The sequence below is a fragment of the Pygoscelis adeliae genome, unplaced genomic scaffold, assembly GCF_000699105.1.
Source record: "Pygoscelis adeliae isolate BGI_AS28 unplaced genomic scaffold, ASM69910v1 Scaffold26, whole genome shotgun sequence".
NCBI classification, from domain to species: Eukaryota; Metazoa; Chordata; class Aves; order Sphenisciformes; family Spheniscidae; genus Pygoscelis; species Pygoscelis adeliae.
In genome coordinates this window covers 7,166,343-7,182,969 of record NW_008825104.1, presented here as the reverse complement: position 1 = coordinate 7,182,969, position 16,627 = coordinate 7,166,343, and the positions used below count along the sequence as shown (strand labels likewise).

General features: G+C 36.5%; 1 protein-coding gene across 2 annotated transcripts in view; it reads left to right on the top strand.

Moving 5' to 3' along the window:
• Window positions 1–8,428, top strand: part of NLN (neurolysin (metallopeptidase M3 family)) — a 37,823-nt gene extending 29,395 nt beyond the window's left edge. For both annotated transcript variants that reach the window (XM_009327276.1, XM_009327275.1), the window contains exons 10-13: window positions 2,292–2,478; window positions 3,790–3,918; window positions 4,411–4,547; window positions 7,956–8,428. In XM_009327276.1, coding sequence (XP_009325551.1) covers window positions 2,292–2,478; window positions 3,790–3,918; window positions 4,411–4,547; window positions 7,956–8,090 — 588 coding nt within the window. In that variant the 3' untranslated portion in view covers window positions 8,091–8,428. The remainder of the gene's footprint in view (window positions 1–2,291; window positions 2,479–3,789; window positions 3,919–4,410; window positions 4,548–7,955) is intronic.
• Window positions 8,429–16,627: the final 8,199 nt, after the last annotated feature.

Here is a 16,627-nt window from a genome sequence, read left to right as displayed (position 1 = left end):
GAGGTCTTTTCCAACCTTAATGATTCTATGATTCCATTCTGTGATATTAGATTTTAATTCTTGACCTTGATCCTAGAGACTAGGGCTGCAGAATAAAGAAACAAAGTCATAGAAATCCATATATTAAATTAAACAAATGACGTTCAAGCAAACTTCAGAACAAGTAGCTAGACTTGCTTAGATATTTTTGCGTCATGTTGAAGGTAGAATTATAATTATTCTTTGATCATCTTCACCCTAAGACAGGTGTTTCTGAGCTCAAAAATTGAGAAATAAAACCTGTTCGTTCTTTTAAACTACCTAGAAGGTGTTTACAAATGAGACGCATTCAGCATTGGTACAAAATCAACCACACCATTTTGATACCCAATGAGGATGTGCCTGGGTGTTGCAGAGCCCCTTCTGGGCAGCCCAAGCCAACAATTCCAAGGCATATGTACTTCACTTGCTGTGGAATTGCACACAGGTCAGGGAGGCCTGCTTTCCAGTTGTCTCTCCCACTGCTGAGATGGTTTCTGTGTGCATAGCTACCATGCTTCCTGCTGTTGTATTTTATGTAAATTGTTATTTGCACACCTGCAAATAACTTGCTAGTCCCACGTAAGAACATCCTCTCCTCTGGGATTTGTGTGTGCAAAGCACTATCTTGTTTCATATGATGATTTGTTTAAGTATGTTAAAACTTGACATTTAAAGGGTATGTGGGGATCAGACTGGGTGGGAATCTGTGAGCTGCTGGTAAAGCTCAGCTTTTGGAGACTGATACTCATTGTAATGTACTGGGGGTCTGCTGGAACGTGAGATGTCAGTGTAGGGAGGGGATCTGTTTATGCTGTTAGGGAAGGAGACCTATTGAAGTACCTTGAACCAAATGTCTTAGTATTTTTTGTTAGTGTGGTGCGCTTGTGTATGGGCAAATGAGGGTATCTGGAGGCCAACAAACTCTTGCACTCCTCTTGCCTTTTGCTCTAGCCACTTCTATCACCATTTCTTCCCAGCTGATGCTTCCTAGCTTTTCTTCATAGCTGCTACTCAGCAAGTACAGTAAGAAGGGCAAGCCTGTTACAACTATGGATTTGAGTAACCCAGAAGTGTAAATGAAGGCAAATGCTTTTCTCCTTTTCTGCTGTTCTTCTGAAGATATGAGGGGAAGATACATGCACGTGCCATAGCTGTCAGTTCAATGTTATGACCTATATTATACATGCTTTTTCTTTTTTTTTTTTTTTTTTTAATCCTTCAAGAAAGTAAGTTCAAAAGCCAGTACTCCTGTGGGCATCTATTCCCTGATGGAGGCTGGAACCTAAGAATATCTACAGCTCTTAGAGAGGGTGTTTAGGAAACTGAGAACTCTCTTTTTCTTTTAGCGCTTGAAATGTTTTGTTAGAATGCTGCTGAGAAGGGAAGAACAGTAAAATTGGGTTGGCAAGAGGAGGTAGACGTATTACAGGACAAGTGTGGAGTGAGACCAAATAATTCCTGTTCGCATTTGAACAACTGTCTTTCAAAAGTGACTGTTTCTTTTTAGAAATATTTTGGGTTTGGAATATATTTTAATGAAGATTTTTAAATATACAAAACTTTTCTTCAAAATTAGTATCTAGGGGGGCTTTTTCAGCATGAAGTGACTGATGATACTAAAGTAAAAAATAAAATGCTCTAATGTGCTTGGATTTCAGAAGGAAGATTCTTCTATCAGTGAGTGTAAGATTTGGAGACCATTCATGGATAAAGTTGCTAGGATTCATTTATTTGCAGGCTCAAAAAATTGTGCTGTATGTTAACCATATGCCTTATGAATGAAGATAGTTAGGACAAAGCTTAATAGGATAAGTTGGTCAAGCAAAATCTTTCAATCACTGCAGTAGACTGTAATTTTACAAGTGTATAATTGGAGTTTATTATTTTACTTTGGGGTAATATAACAAAATTTTATAACAATTTACAAATTATATCATTGTCATAAGACAGCACGGAAACATTTGTATTGCTGTCATAACCTAAAAGGTAGAAATCAATAATATTAAGAAAAATGAAGCACCGTTTCACATCAGTAGAGAATGCAGTAAATAACTACTGAGTAATCTATTTTGTTGCTTGGTAATGTCTTATATCTGAATTTTTGCCCTCCTTTCTTTAAAATTAATTTTATTATTATTATTATCATTATTGATGTGTTCAAATTATTCCTTTTGCTGTGATTAACACTGAAATTTTGGCATCTGAAAGTTTACATTCTGCTAGAAATCCTGGCTTCTATTTTCATATAATACAATGGCTTTTCCTTTTAGACTGATTTTGCTAGGTTTAGTGGAACTAATGTGGAAACAGACTTTGTAGAGGTACCTTCACAAATGTTTGAGAACTGGGTATGGGAAAAAGAACCGCTACAGCAAATGTCAAGACATTATAAAGATGAGAGCCATGTGGGAGACACTCTCCTTGAGAAACTTGCTGCCTCTAGACTGGCTAATACAGGTATCTCTCTGCCTTCCCTCCCCACAGTATATGTATAAAAATATATAATTTAAAAAACTGGTGGGAAACATTAAACATAACAAGCCCATTATACTGCTTCTGTGTGTATATTTATCACTGTCTTTTTGGGTTTATTTGGGTGGGTACCACCATTAATAAAGGCTATGATGACAGATACCACTGTTTGCAGGACCAGTAGCAGCTCTGATTTTCCAGGCTACCCACAGGACTAAAATACCTTTGCATTCCTCTCCATGTGACTTTTTTACCTACCAATTTTGCTCATTTAAAACTGGGGCTGGGAGGAAGGTCCTGGGTTTTCTGTTGGTTTTTTTCTGGTAGCCCAGGGCAGGCACTGTGCGTGAATACAATATCAGATTTTCTACATGTATCATTTACATTTGATTTGCACATGACACTTGACAGGCATGAAAGTTGTTTGCAAATTTACTGAACATACATGGCATATCCCAGAGGGAAGTGTTGTAGCCTTGCATTTCTCAAACAGCCTCTTAACTTCTCAATCCAGAACCTTAAGTCCGTGTTTTCTACCTTCCCAGCAGATGTACTGCCTTCCCAAACTAAGGTCCCAATTCTCTTCTCCTTCCAGGTCTTGTACCACCTTACATGTATCTCCAAACCAAGATTGTAATCCCGTGTCATTACCTATCATTGCACTGTTATTTTGTCACTCTCACCCCTCTGTCCCTGTAATCAGGACTCCCCCAATATCATAGTCTTACCCATTCATGGTACAATTTGTCATTAAGCTGCCGCTGTTTATTTCATACTGCTTCCCTATCCTGAACAAGAAGTCCTGTCCTTCTGGTGTGTACAGGCACTATAGCTACATAAGCATTTTGTCTGAGTAAAGGTTCATATCTTGTAGCTTCTTAAAAAAAGCCTACAGCAGCTGTAGCAGCAGTTCTTGCTGTTTTTTGAAGTGTCTTAGGGTAGATACACCATCTGTGCAAGCCCTGAATGAAATGGTATACTGGAAGTGAAGACAGCTGAAAACATAATTTTAAATACTGAAATTTGCTTTTAAAATATCTGCTTTATTTTCATTTTGATCTGTGAGGAAAACAACATTTGAAAAGATGGAGCTTATAATGACAATTCCTTTATTAAAAATATGCCTCTCAACTTTTTGTAACTGAAGTAATTCAGATGGAAATGACATAACTCCAAGTTTTTTCCATGGTTAAAATTCTAGTAATTTAGGATGCATGTTGAGATCTTTGAATGAAAGGTGCTAAAGAAACTCCAGCTACTTTGGTGCTAGTTAATTAAATGTTCTTACCCAATTAGGCCTTTTAACCCTCCGTCAGATTGTTTTGAGCAAAGTTGACCAGGCGCTACATACAAAGCCATCTGTTGACCCAGCAGATGAATATGCTAAATACTGTGTGGAGATTCTAGGAATTCCTGCCACCCCAGGTATGTCAGTATGAAGCTTTTATACAGAATGTCCAAATGGTTTGATTAAACATGCCTTTCTTTCCCAATAATGCTTGTCATACAAAAAACCACGAGTTGTTGTTTATAAAAGAATCTACTTTATGAAGCTGAAGTAATTACTTTGAAACTTGGGGTGATCTTACTGATCTCTCCTGAAGGAAGATTAAGGTAAATATAAAACTTAACCTTTTGCAGGTTATATTTTAGAGTGACATGATGTGAATACCACTTTAGATGTTCTGTCACATCTGTGTTGAATGTGCAACTAGCCTAAAATGGGAAATTGAGTTTCCTTTGTAGCCAGCAGAATATGACCAATACTTTGAGGCATACTCAGACCCTTTATGTTAGAAGTTTCAAAGTAGTTGATGCAAATTCCTTATTAATTTATTCTTAACGTTGAAGTAATGTCTACATCAAAGAAATAACTGCATTTGATTTAAATAAATTAATATTAATCTACTTTTCAAGGAACAAACATGCCAGCTAGTTTTGGACATCTGGCAGGTGGTTACGATGGTCAGTACTATGGATACCTGTGGAGTGAAGTGTTTTCCATGGACATTTTTTATAGCTGCTTTAAGCAAGAAGGAATAATGAATCCAAAGGTAGGTGATGAATACTTTTTACTACAGACTTTTGTTGCACTTTGTCTCTGAAACCACATTTATTGCAATCATGATCCATAGGTATAACATCTCAAATACTGCTTCTGTACCTGTCAAGTTCAGATCAACAAAAGAAAGGTGTGTAAATAACTTAATTACTTTAGAAAATAATCTTAAAATTTCAAAGAGCATTTGGATTTTGACACAATTCTTACATAGTCATATATTTAATATTATACTATGACACTTTTAAGACATTGTATTGCATTGCCTAATGCCTTCCTCTTTAATTTTAGACTGAAAAAACATTCCTCCATTGCAGAAGCAGATGCATATTCTTCTGCTGTGAAAGCTGTATGATAATGATGCTCTATTTCCATTAATAGTACCTCAAGTGTGTGGTACTTTTACATAGTTATTATTTAGAAAACTGAATTTATTTTGAGCTTTCTCTTTCACAGCACAGCATAACTTGCAAATTTTTTCCTCTTTAGTTTTTCTCCCAAGTGGCTTTTGAAGTTCAAATCATTGGCAGGTTCTAGATTTACTGGGCTTTTTTTCCATTGTGTAATTCTCCAGTCTCTTCTGCCTCCAGCAGAAAGAAAGGGTAGTTAGTGATGTGGTTAGTAGTCCTGCTAATTCTGGCAACCTTTTTTATTTTTCAGAGATTATAGTATTAGACTTGTGAGTTGAGATGCTGTAGTTCTATCGCGGGAAAGACCTTTTGGTTTTCCTGATCCTCTTATCTGTGTTCTGGATTCAGCAGCCAGCACTAGTTCTTCCCTTCAGTAAATGTGTACAAGAGAGAAGTAAAGGAGAGAGTAGAAAGTGCTTGACTTTCCTGTTCCTCTCCTGGAATTTGCGTTCATTCCTCCCTTTCCTTATCACAGCAACCAGAACTTCTAGAACTGTCCCTCCCTCTAGAAGGTGGAGAAAGTAAATGAGATTAGGCTTTGACCTGGACAAAGAGAGGAGTCCAAAGAGGAGATGGAGTAGGGGCTAGAAAACTGAGGCAGTGGTTAGGCCAATAAAACCCAAAAGGGGTTTTATGAAAAAAAGCAGCAAACTGAATAGTTTGAAAGGTGACAAAAGGTTTGCAGGTCAAGATTGATTTTGAAGTGCTAGGGATTCATGACAGGTACATGTGAGAATAAGCATACCTGCTTATTCAGTGGGAATGTTGTCACTCGTAAATAAGAGCAGGAGAGAAGAAATGGCAAGTTAAATGAGAGAATAAAATAATGTTTTCATAAAATGCTGTTCATATGGATCTTAAAAATGGCATTTGGGGAAGGGTCAGACTTGCTGGCGTTTTTTAACTGTTAGCAGCTGGGAGAGATAGATAAGGGTGCTGGTGCCAGACTTGTGGGACTTTGTGTCAGTTCTCTGTTCTGACACACGCACACCCCTCCAGTGTCATCACAGACCTTTTTTCCGTTAGCTTTACTCCCTACTCTCAAAACTCTCTTCTGAGTGATTGTATAGTCAAAACCCTAAGCTATAGTTTGCCAGAATTGCTCTGTGACCTTTACTTCTCCTAAGGGATGAAGGTGCCTTTTATTCTGATTTTTTGGGGGAGACTTTTGTTTTCTTTGTCTGTGTATGGGAGGCTTTGAGAATACATTAATTATACTAGGAGTGGATATTTGCAATGGTTCAGCTAAAAGGCAACTAGTGCCTCTTTTTAATGTGAAGCCTGCTATCCAGGCTAAGAAGTGAGGAAGGAAAAATTATTATTTGTGTGTGTGCGTGTGTGTATGTCGCTCACTCTCTAGCACATACACTTCGCTTGAATGCTGATATAGCTTCAGGTCTAACTCTGTGGAGATTTTCCCTCCCTCTTCAGAGCAATGCTATCTTCTCAGATTGGTTCTCTTTCAACTTGTTTTCCTTATTTGCATTCCATGTAAGTGTAACAGAGTTCCACAGGATGGGACAAACAATGTTTTATAAACAAATACTAGATACCAGTATGATTTTTGTAGTTACTCATATTTCATTGTATCTAGATTTAGACTAGTCTTCTGAACAGCAGGAAAGGAAAACTGTTATGGTATTATGACTAGGGCTTTTAGAAATTTGGCTTACCTCTTCCTGTTAGAATAAAACCTTTCTTCCTGTTTTGAGCAACAGTTATAGAAACTAGTTTCAGAAACTGTATCTATAAAAATTCTTCAGCAAACACTTAACTCTAACTTAATTGGTTGTCACACTCCTCAATTCTTCCACATTATCTGAAATAACTTCTGGTCTCCCTAGAACTGAGCAATATGCTGGCTCTGGAGAGACAACAGCAAAGACTCAAGTCTACTCAAATAACACTTTTAAACTACAAGGAACAATATCTTCATTTGCTGCTGATGTTCAGGAAACTAACACAAATAGTGAAGTATAAGCAATGCTTCAGTGAATTACTTCTTTTTTGCATTTTATTTTTTTCCAGCTGTAATTCAGACAATGTGATTGGTAATGCAATTAAGTCATGGAAGTCCATCAGTTAAAAAGACCTGTGCTTGTTTTTGCAGTACAGCTATCAGGATGTGGTGTGGTCCTGTAATCTCATAGCTTTGATGTGTAGGGGAAGTATATATGTGTATATACAGTGACTAAAAGGAAGAACGTTGTTTTCTTCAATATCAGAAGCATCTGGGACATCTGCATGCAAAATAATATTTTCTTATTGATAGTCATGTCTCAGAAGCCCAAAATTCTCCAGATATGTTCTTTAAAATACAACTTCTTGTTAAGAAAGTCCTCATTACTTACTGTTGTTTCAGAAGCTTGGTTCATTCTTTTTAAAGGAATCCATTCCTTCTGAAGTAATAATGTTTCTTCCTGAAAATAAAACCTGAGTTAAGTCTCTGTTACTTTAAGATACTTTAATAGGGAAGTTAGATGTGTTTGTATATGTTACATATACTACTATGCATATAATATGTGTACATGTGCCATGTCATTCCTCAGTGCTATATCTATCTCTGAACTATCATCTCTGTTCTCCAAACAGAGATTAAAGAAAGAGAAATCATCAATTAAGAGAGAATGGATGTTAGGTTTCCTTTTCCTGCCAGTCAGTCACGGGGATAATCCATCACTGAAGATTGTGTGGAGATTGTGCGTGTGTTATGCTTTATAGAATGTCTTCCAGACAAGTTTTGATTGTAGCTTCCGAAACAGTGTAAAACCACAAGAAAAATTATTTCTTCAAGAATAGGTTAAATTTCTGCTTTCTTGAGTTCTTCCAGCAGATCTAAATTATACTTGTGGTGTATCCTGATTTGGTATTAAGAAAATCTAGAAGGAGGGAAGGTGTTTAATCGTGAGTAGATTTTTAAATACACAACAAATACAGAAAAGAGGCAGTTCGCAAGATAAGAAATACTAACGTTCTGCTTTACCTTTTATCAGGCTGGGATGAAATACAGAAACCTCATTTTGAAACCTGGAGGATCTTTGGATGGGATGGATATGCTACAAAATTTCTTGGAGCGTAAACCAAGCCAGAGAGCTTTCCTGTTGAGTAAGGGATTATGTTTTCAGTAAAATTATGGTTCCTTTGTAATGGCATATAAGTATGGAATGAGCTGGAAATGTCAGTGTATTTCACATCTTAACTATGTATCACTCTAGGAAAATTGTGTCACTTTTTGATGATTTTTTTAATTGTATAAATAAAAATGTGATTTTTTTAAAATTGCATAGGACTACAACATTCAACACATCAGGGAAAAAATTCTGAAATGTGCAGAAGCTGAGGAATTTGGGTGGTAATTTTTTTTAATTGTTATGAAATAATACTAATCAGTATGGGGAGTTGATGCTGTGTTTCTTTTTTAATATATGCACTTAAACTATGTCTTTTGAATTAATTTTAAAATGGGGGGGGGGAAGGATGCTACAAGCAATAAAAGAAACAGATTCATTATTCTTCTGTATTCTTCTATTGTATTGATGGCTCACCAGTGTCTTTGATGGAGAGGAAGTGTGGTTGATTTCATCATGGTTTGGGTTCAGTCTAGCTTCCTGACAAATTTCAAGACTGAGAACCTGCCCCAGACACCTTCACAGCAGAGATACTTGTGTGATACTTTTAGACTTAATTCTGATGCATGTTAAATTCTTGTATCATTTATAAACTTATACAGTATAACTAAAAAGAAAAAAAACCTACCATTTGAGCTACCATTTTCTTCCCTTCATTGAGGAGAAACAGCCAAAATCTATGACCTTAGCAGTTCTTCCACAACTTTTTCTTCTTTGTTGATGTTCAAATTGGGTCTTTGTTTTCCAAATTATATCAACACCGGCACTGAAAAGTTACACTTGAGCAATTATAATGGTTTCAGTTGGTTTGTGAAGTATTTTGAGATACATATAAGGAAGGAAGGGACGAAGATGTCCCCGGTGGGAATGATAAAAGTCAATCCAAGATCTTCCTATTCCTTTCCAGTGTGGCATGCAGAGGTGCTACAAAAAAGCTTCATAGATTCAATGATTTCAGCTGTGGGAGTGTGAAAGTAATTGAGGAATTATTTTGCAGTTTTTCTGCAAGATCAGGAAAAATGAGTCTTACAAGCCAACTCTACACCACCCAAATAAAACTGCTAATCCAAGTGCACTTTTCTTGCCTTTAGGTATCATATCTTACTTTGGTTTTGGTATTACAACATGTATATGAACAAACTTTAATTTTGGTTACTAGCTAATATATTTTAGACATTTGAACCATAGCTGTAAACATGGTTGGTATTTTTATTTGTTTGTTCAACAGCAAAGGAAGAAAATGTGCCTGATCAACTCAAAAGACTTCCTCTTTTTCTCGCAAAAGAAAACTGAAAGCATTTACTTTGGGTCAAATCTATGTGTTTCAGGGGGGAAAAAACCACAATTGTTTATGTTCAGTTGAAACTTTATTTTCTTTTAAAATATTTAAACTGATGGGGGAAAAGGAGCTTAATTAGTTCCTGAAATGGAAAATTTGACAGGACTTATTTTTGAGCCACACTAGTTATGGATGTGAAGAAACATAAATATTTGTAGCCAAAATGTATTAACTATATAGTCTTACCAGACCACATAATTAAGTCAATTCTAACTCTCATAGTCAGTTATAGTTTTAGACCCCAGTTCTGCTGGGTCATGAAAAGGCAATCACATATATAAGAACATCTTGAACAGTATTCAGAAGAGGTATAAAGGAAAGCTGAGGAAACTGATGGATGCAAGAGTATCCTAAAACCTGTGAATTTTGCCTAGATCAATTTCCCTTACATTCTGACTGGATTTGGAAGTATTTTGCTTTCTTTCTAAACATGTTTAAATTCTTGTGATCCTATCTTATCAAAGGTTTTTTCCTTTCACACTGTAATGATAGCTCCGATGAACTAAAATGTTGTAAAAAACATACTAAGTGATACTTTCCAAAAATGAATCTGCAAATCTAAGCAGTGGAACCTTTATTAAGAAGCAAACTGCAGGTTTTTATTTTATAGCTGGTAGGCAGATTTCCACATGAGGGAGACCTTTCTCTGCATAAAGCAGCAGTCTCAGATCAAGGTAGATAATTGCAAATGTAGTAATTATAAACAAAAATATGTCATGATAAAAAGTTATGTGATGATTTAAAAGTTAGATTTAGGACACTACTGATGCTAATGATGATAGTTTAATTGACTTATTTTCCTGTTCTTTAGACTGTGTGTGTTATACAGTATATAGTAAATAAGATACTGACATGCAGGAGAATGTCTGCTGTTATATGTATGTGAAAATGCCTACATGATTGCACAGTTATGTTAGCATCAGCTGGATATCCATGTGTGTAGGGAGGAGAAAAACCTAAACCCCATTGTGACCACAAATGAAAGTGTTATGTTCTACACCTGTCCCAAAGAATAGGATTTTTTGTAATTTGTTTTTGTAGAAGACAGTTGCCTCAGTCTGCATCAGGCAATAATTAAGGCAGATCATCTTATGGCTAAAACTGCGCTCAACATAGAAGACTAATGGGTATGTTCTGAAGTGCTTCTGAAACATCTTAATGTGCTAACATATCAAATTTGTCTGTTAATTTGTATATCGGCTTCATGGAACCTTCTGAATCAAATTGGGGTTGGACTAGATGACCTTTAAAGGTCCCTTCCAACCCAAACTGTTCCATGATTCTATGAAATTCATGTTCACATTTCTCATTGTAAAGGAATTCATGGAATAAAGGATCCATTGTAAAGGATCTTGGAATAGAAAAGATAACCTGGAGAAAGGCATCTTTTCTGTTTTTGCAGCTGTCCATCATAGGCATGAAACTTTATCTGTATAGGAAACAACTTTGACACTATTCCAAGGCTGTGTGTCTTGTACCCCCAGAAAACAGGGAATACTTCTTCTGCTTTGGAAACATGAGTTAATTGCCTTGACACTGCAGAGAAACAATCATATACATTCAAACATGCCAAAAGGTAGGTATCTGGCAAAACCCAGCCTATTATAGAGTTGCTAGACCCATGCTTCCACTGAATTAGATTTCAAAACTGCAAAAGCCTGTGTTTATTCCAACCCAACTTTTAGTATTCACTGTAGTAAATAAAAAAGTAACTTGTAATCTTAATCTGTAACAAACAGCTGCCTTTTCAAGTTAGTAATGTATCTTTTTAGAATTTCGTTGTATTTAGGATTAATTTTTTTCCTTTGCCAGAAATTCAAATTGGACTTTGGCTGGCTTCACAACAAAAGTTTCAAATGAAAGGGAAGGGTAAAATGGGAGACTCGGGAGAGAGTGGTGGTAACCACCCAGTAAGTGGATAATAGGCAATGGCTTTCTCATTCTGCTGCTTTGCTGCAAAAGGTAGAATGAGTTGGCCATGCAGCTGGGTCACAAGATGGCTAGGTGATGGCCTCAGCAGCCCCTGCTGCTAGTTGCCTGACATAGGTCCAGCATATAGGCTGTCTCCGGATTGCTTGCAAATCATGTGGTCAAACCTAAATGGTAAAAGCAGTCTGAAGAAAAAGTTTAAAACTTTGCTCGCTGAGCTGTGGTGGCTATTGGTTGTTATGCTGACTTAATAAAGAGAGCATTAAGAGGAAGGGGGTTCATGTTTGTAGAGATAGGTGGAGTGTTGACTGTCACTTGAGCTTCTAATACTACTACAGTTGGTTTTCCTATACAAATAGTTCCCTGTTGTATGTTATTATTATTGATCTAACAATATTGCAGGAAAAAAAAATTCCTCATTTTCATCAGTAATCAAGGTCAGTCAACTGCTGACCTTGTTTGACAAACAACTTTGTTAAACCCTGTTTTAAACAGATAGACGGCAACTAATTCTAATGGCGGTAGCCATTTGGTATGGGAGAAGTAAAATTACTGCAACAAGAAGTGAATCACAAGGTCAAGATCTCGGCTTCCTCTTTGAAAAATGAAACAATTTCCAAATATCTTCAGAGGTAGCGGGGAGTAGTTGAGTTAAATGGAGACTCCTGGAGGGGTTTTCCAGAAGTGTAGAGCTGGTTGCATAGCGAGTGGTTACTGACAGGGATTAGAGAGGCGAGACATCAGGAGGTTATGTGGTAGCACAAGTCAAAAGAAAGGGAAGGAAAGCAGTAGGTGGAAGGATGAAGTTGGAGAAGGGTGTTTTGACAATAGTTGTAGAGGGGTTGGAGTGGATGTCAGAGGCAGATAGCAGGAAAAAGAAGGTAGCTTAATGCATACTGATTTATGAAAGGCTACTGAATGCTTTTCATTGTTTTATGAATTAGAAACAACACATGCTTGTCTATGAACAGATTTCTTATCTTTTTATTTGCATGCCAAAGAACAGGACATTATGCACCAGCTTGTTGCTTAAATACTTGTGCTTCTTCCTGACATCTGGAGATTAATTTTTGTTTCACCACTATTTTCTTCACAAATATATTTTAAATAATAGTTTCCCATGGTGGAAGGAAAAAAGTGCGATGTTATGGGGGAAGTTCAGTTTGTGGGGCCTATGTTGGAAATCCTGTATAGCTAATCATCACTAGCCATTGTAAAAAGTGTAGATTATACAAAAGACATGGTACCAAACAACAATCAATCTATTTTAGACCTAATTAGGATAAAGACTAATTAATTAAATGAATTGGAAGTTAGTTGTTGCCTAGAAACCAATAATCGTGGCCTAATTTTGTTCAGTATTGATTAACAGAGGATAGACTCAACCAATACTTGCTTGGACTATATTCCTGATTAATTAAAAAGGCTAAAGATATCAGTGTTAAGAGAACCAATGAGTAAAATTATTGGAAGAAAAATTATGAATGAGAAGTGGTATGTCTTTAAAATTCAATTGGCCAAAATCCCACAATTTCACAACTTAAAAATTTTTGAGAACAATTCTGACTAAGAACCAATCTGTTCACCAGTAAAAACAGCAACTAAAAATAAACAAAACATAAGTGGGGGCTCAGGAGTAGAAAATAGTTATAAAATGAGGAATTATAAAATGATAAATATGATAAAGAAGGCTAAGACTGTCAAGAAAAAAAAATGGATGAAAGCATTATAGCCAGTAAGATGTATAACAATGAACTAATAAATCCCATTTGTGTTACAGACCCTTTAGTAGATGGAAATGCTAATATTGCAAATGACAAAAAAGACAATTTTTAATGACTGTTTCTCTTCTGCATTTAGAAAGAAGCAATGTGATGTAATCATATCATATGAGAACAATGGCATACTTCCCAGTCCATTATTATGTGAGGAGGATATTAAGCAACACCTACTAAGAATAACCATGTTTACATGAGTAGGATTGAATAACTTGCACTCTAGAAACCTACAAGAATTGGGGGGGGGGACAGATTTTTCCCCAGTGCTGTTAATCTTGGGATACCAGTCATATGCCATTGTACTAGAACAGTGCTAATGAGTTCCAGTGTTCAGAAAGAGCAAATAGGTGACTGCTGGTCAAATAGCTTGAAATCCATCTTCAGCAAAACAGTGGGAAAGAATAAATATGGTTCTGTTGCTGAAAAATTAAACAATGAGTGTAATTCATACAGTGCAAGTGATTTTATGAAAAACAAAGTTTTGTCAGACAAGCCTGATATAATTATTTATGGCCATTACAAGCCTGAAGAAGGTGATCGTAGAGAGATTTTTGTAAGCGGTATTTGACTTAGTGCTGTATATTTTCATTTGAAATAACACTCTATGGTATCAGTAGAGAATACGTAAAATGGATTAAGAACAGCTAACTGTTCTCAGAGAGTACTTGTGGGTGTAGAATTACCATTGAATAGGGTACAGTGATCTAAGTGCTTCAGGGATCAGTAGAGGCCAGTAATATAAAATCACTGGTGATAGAATTTGTAAGCAAGTGACAAAAAAAAGCAGCCACACAGAATTCTTTGGATTGTTTGGAAGCTTCGGGTGTTCAGCCTAAAAATTTCTGTAGCATGGGCAAAGTAACATGTAACATGCCTGTAGTAACTAAAAATGTAGGTTACAACTACAGCTTGGTGGACTGTATTCTAGAAAGTACTGACTTCTGAAAGTATCTAGAGGCTGGTTATAGTAGTCAGTTCAATCTGAATTGTTATGAGACTATAGCAAAAATGGTTAAGCAATCTCATGATGGATGAGTGGAAGAATATTGCATAAGAGCAGGTTACTGATGCTATTTCTGTATACCGTAGCAGTAAAATGGGCACAGCAATTGCATGCAATTTTGGTGTCCTGATTTGTAACTGGGGCTAGTAGTACTTGTTATTCCAAATAAACACAGGCGGCTCTGTATGTAGAATAGAGTTAAGCTGTGGAACTCCTTGCCAAGAATGTTGTAGAGGCAATACGTTTACATGGGTTCAAAATAAGACTCAACAAGTTCCAGTCTTAGAAGAGAAGCCAATGGAGGGTATTTAAATACATAAAACCCATTTCATTCTCAGGAAGTCCCTGCAAAGTAGAGGGTGGAGATCAGAAGAATACTGAAGGAAATACCATGTTGCATGTTTATGCAGGTGTAAAACTACTCAATGTAATTCACTGCCGAGGATTTCTTGCCTTCTAAACCACTAATGGAAAGCAAAAGCAAATGGAGAAAGTACTTTTAAATTAAGTGAACATTTTAACCTGAAATAGTTTTCTTTAACTACGTAATTGTGAGATTTACAAGCTTTTATAAGAAAACTGAGCAGACAAATGTGTTTCCACATGACAGAGGATAAACCTATCCTTTGATTTCTGGTTGAAGAAGGCAGTATTTGTCTCTGTAGAAAGTAGAAACTCAGTAGCATTCCCAAGTTGCTGCTACAAATACTATTTTTAACTAGCCAAAGTTAGTTGCTTTTTCGTCATTGAGTCGCCCCCTTTGGATTTCCCAATTTCAGTCAGGCTTTAACTTCTTTTTGCAGAGCTTTCTGATTGGACTCACTATCAGGCCAAGAACTTATCGTCTCCCCCTCCCTCTCCCTCGCCTCTCCATTAAAGTGTTGCTCTTTTCAGGATTTTAGTCAACCCATTAGCTGAAATGTATGCTTTAAACTTGGGAGAAGCACTTGGCAAAGAACTAAGCAATTTGTATTTCTCCTTATTCTTTTATTAAACGCTTTATTTGCTAGAATAAAGAACCAGTCGTGGCTCAACATCCAAGATGTTACAACCAAAATCTGCCAAAAGATCAGAAATCCAGTCAGATTTATACAACCATATAATGTATAAAATGTTATTAATATTGTCAGTAATAGAAGATTTTTACAAGGACTAATTCATTCTATACTCTAAACATGCAAGAGTTTTGGCCTAAAACATTGAGAAATGTCTTAAAACACACTTACATGGCACTTTGTGCTTTGAGAGGATGCACTGAGAGGAACGCATTTTAGTGATAATTTTTTAAAAGTGTATTTTTATATTTCAAGCCTAGACAAGAAGTAGGAGAATGTTATCCTATTTAAAACTCAGAATTAAGACCCATAGAGATTACAAGGTTTAATTCAGCCATCTGTAAAATATCAATGAATATAGTGCCATTAAACTTAATAGCATTAATAGCATTTGCCCCTTAGAATGAAATTTTATTTTTATACAAATAAGCTCACATTCTCTACAGGAAGGAAAATCGTCAAAAGTTGAAAGGTGTTGTAGATATGTTGTCTGTATACATATTCACATTATGAATGTGCTTATGCCCAAGTATGCTTATGCCTTATCTATTACTAGAAGGATGTGCTCGTCCTCTTTCCTGTCAAGCATGGTAAACCCTGGGTAAGCCCAGCCATAGGCCCCTCCACCGTTTCTAATGGAACTTAGCGAGCAAGGGAAAGATTGAGGAAGCGTGAATCTGCATATAGACAAAACCCACACCTGCAGATCTTCTGATTTACTGGCAAATCAACATCTTTTTTCCTTCAGGTTGTTTTCTGTGTGCATGTTTAGTCTGCTGGAGACATTCAGCATTACCCCTTAACCTGAAGGAGGAACTTCTGGTCTAGGATGGCTCTCAAGAACTGAACCACTTTTTATTTTGTGACAATAGTACTTGGTAAAAGCATGGTTTAAGTCTAAGGTGGCTGGTTTTCATCTCTCTCATTCCCTAGGGATGACATTGGGTTTGCTTGAGTTCTGATGGAAATTGCTTAAATCACAAATTGGTTTCATTTTAGCACTCCTGTCGTACCATCTGCTATCCAGTATGGTAAGTTCTCAGTAGAGCTGTACCTAGGAACCTGTCTGCCATGAAGACAAAAAGGGAAGAGGTCTTCCTAAATGATCTGTTCAGCCTGAACAGAAAGATAACGTGATGTCTGGGTTGGAATGCAGTGGGTCAGGTTTTTTAGGAGAAAACTTAAGGGGAGTGATGCTCTTGCTTAGGTAAAACATAAATTTGGTGTACAAAAGTAAGCTTGCAGTGGGGAAGGAATGACATCTTACTAAAGTGGTTGTTCCCCCAGAGGTCTGTGAAAACATGATTCAGAACCCCTTATGAGATAGGATCTGTGAAGGGAAAAAAAAAAAACCCAACCAAACAAAACCCACCTTCAAACAGTTTTTACAGAAAACTAATGGTCATCACTGATAAAACACAGAGAACTGGATA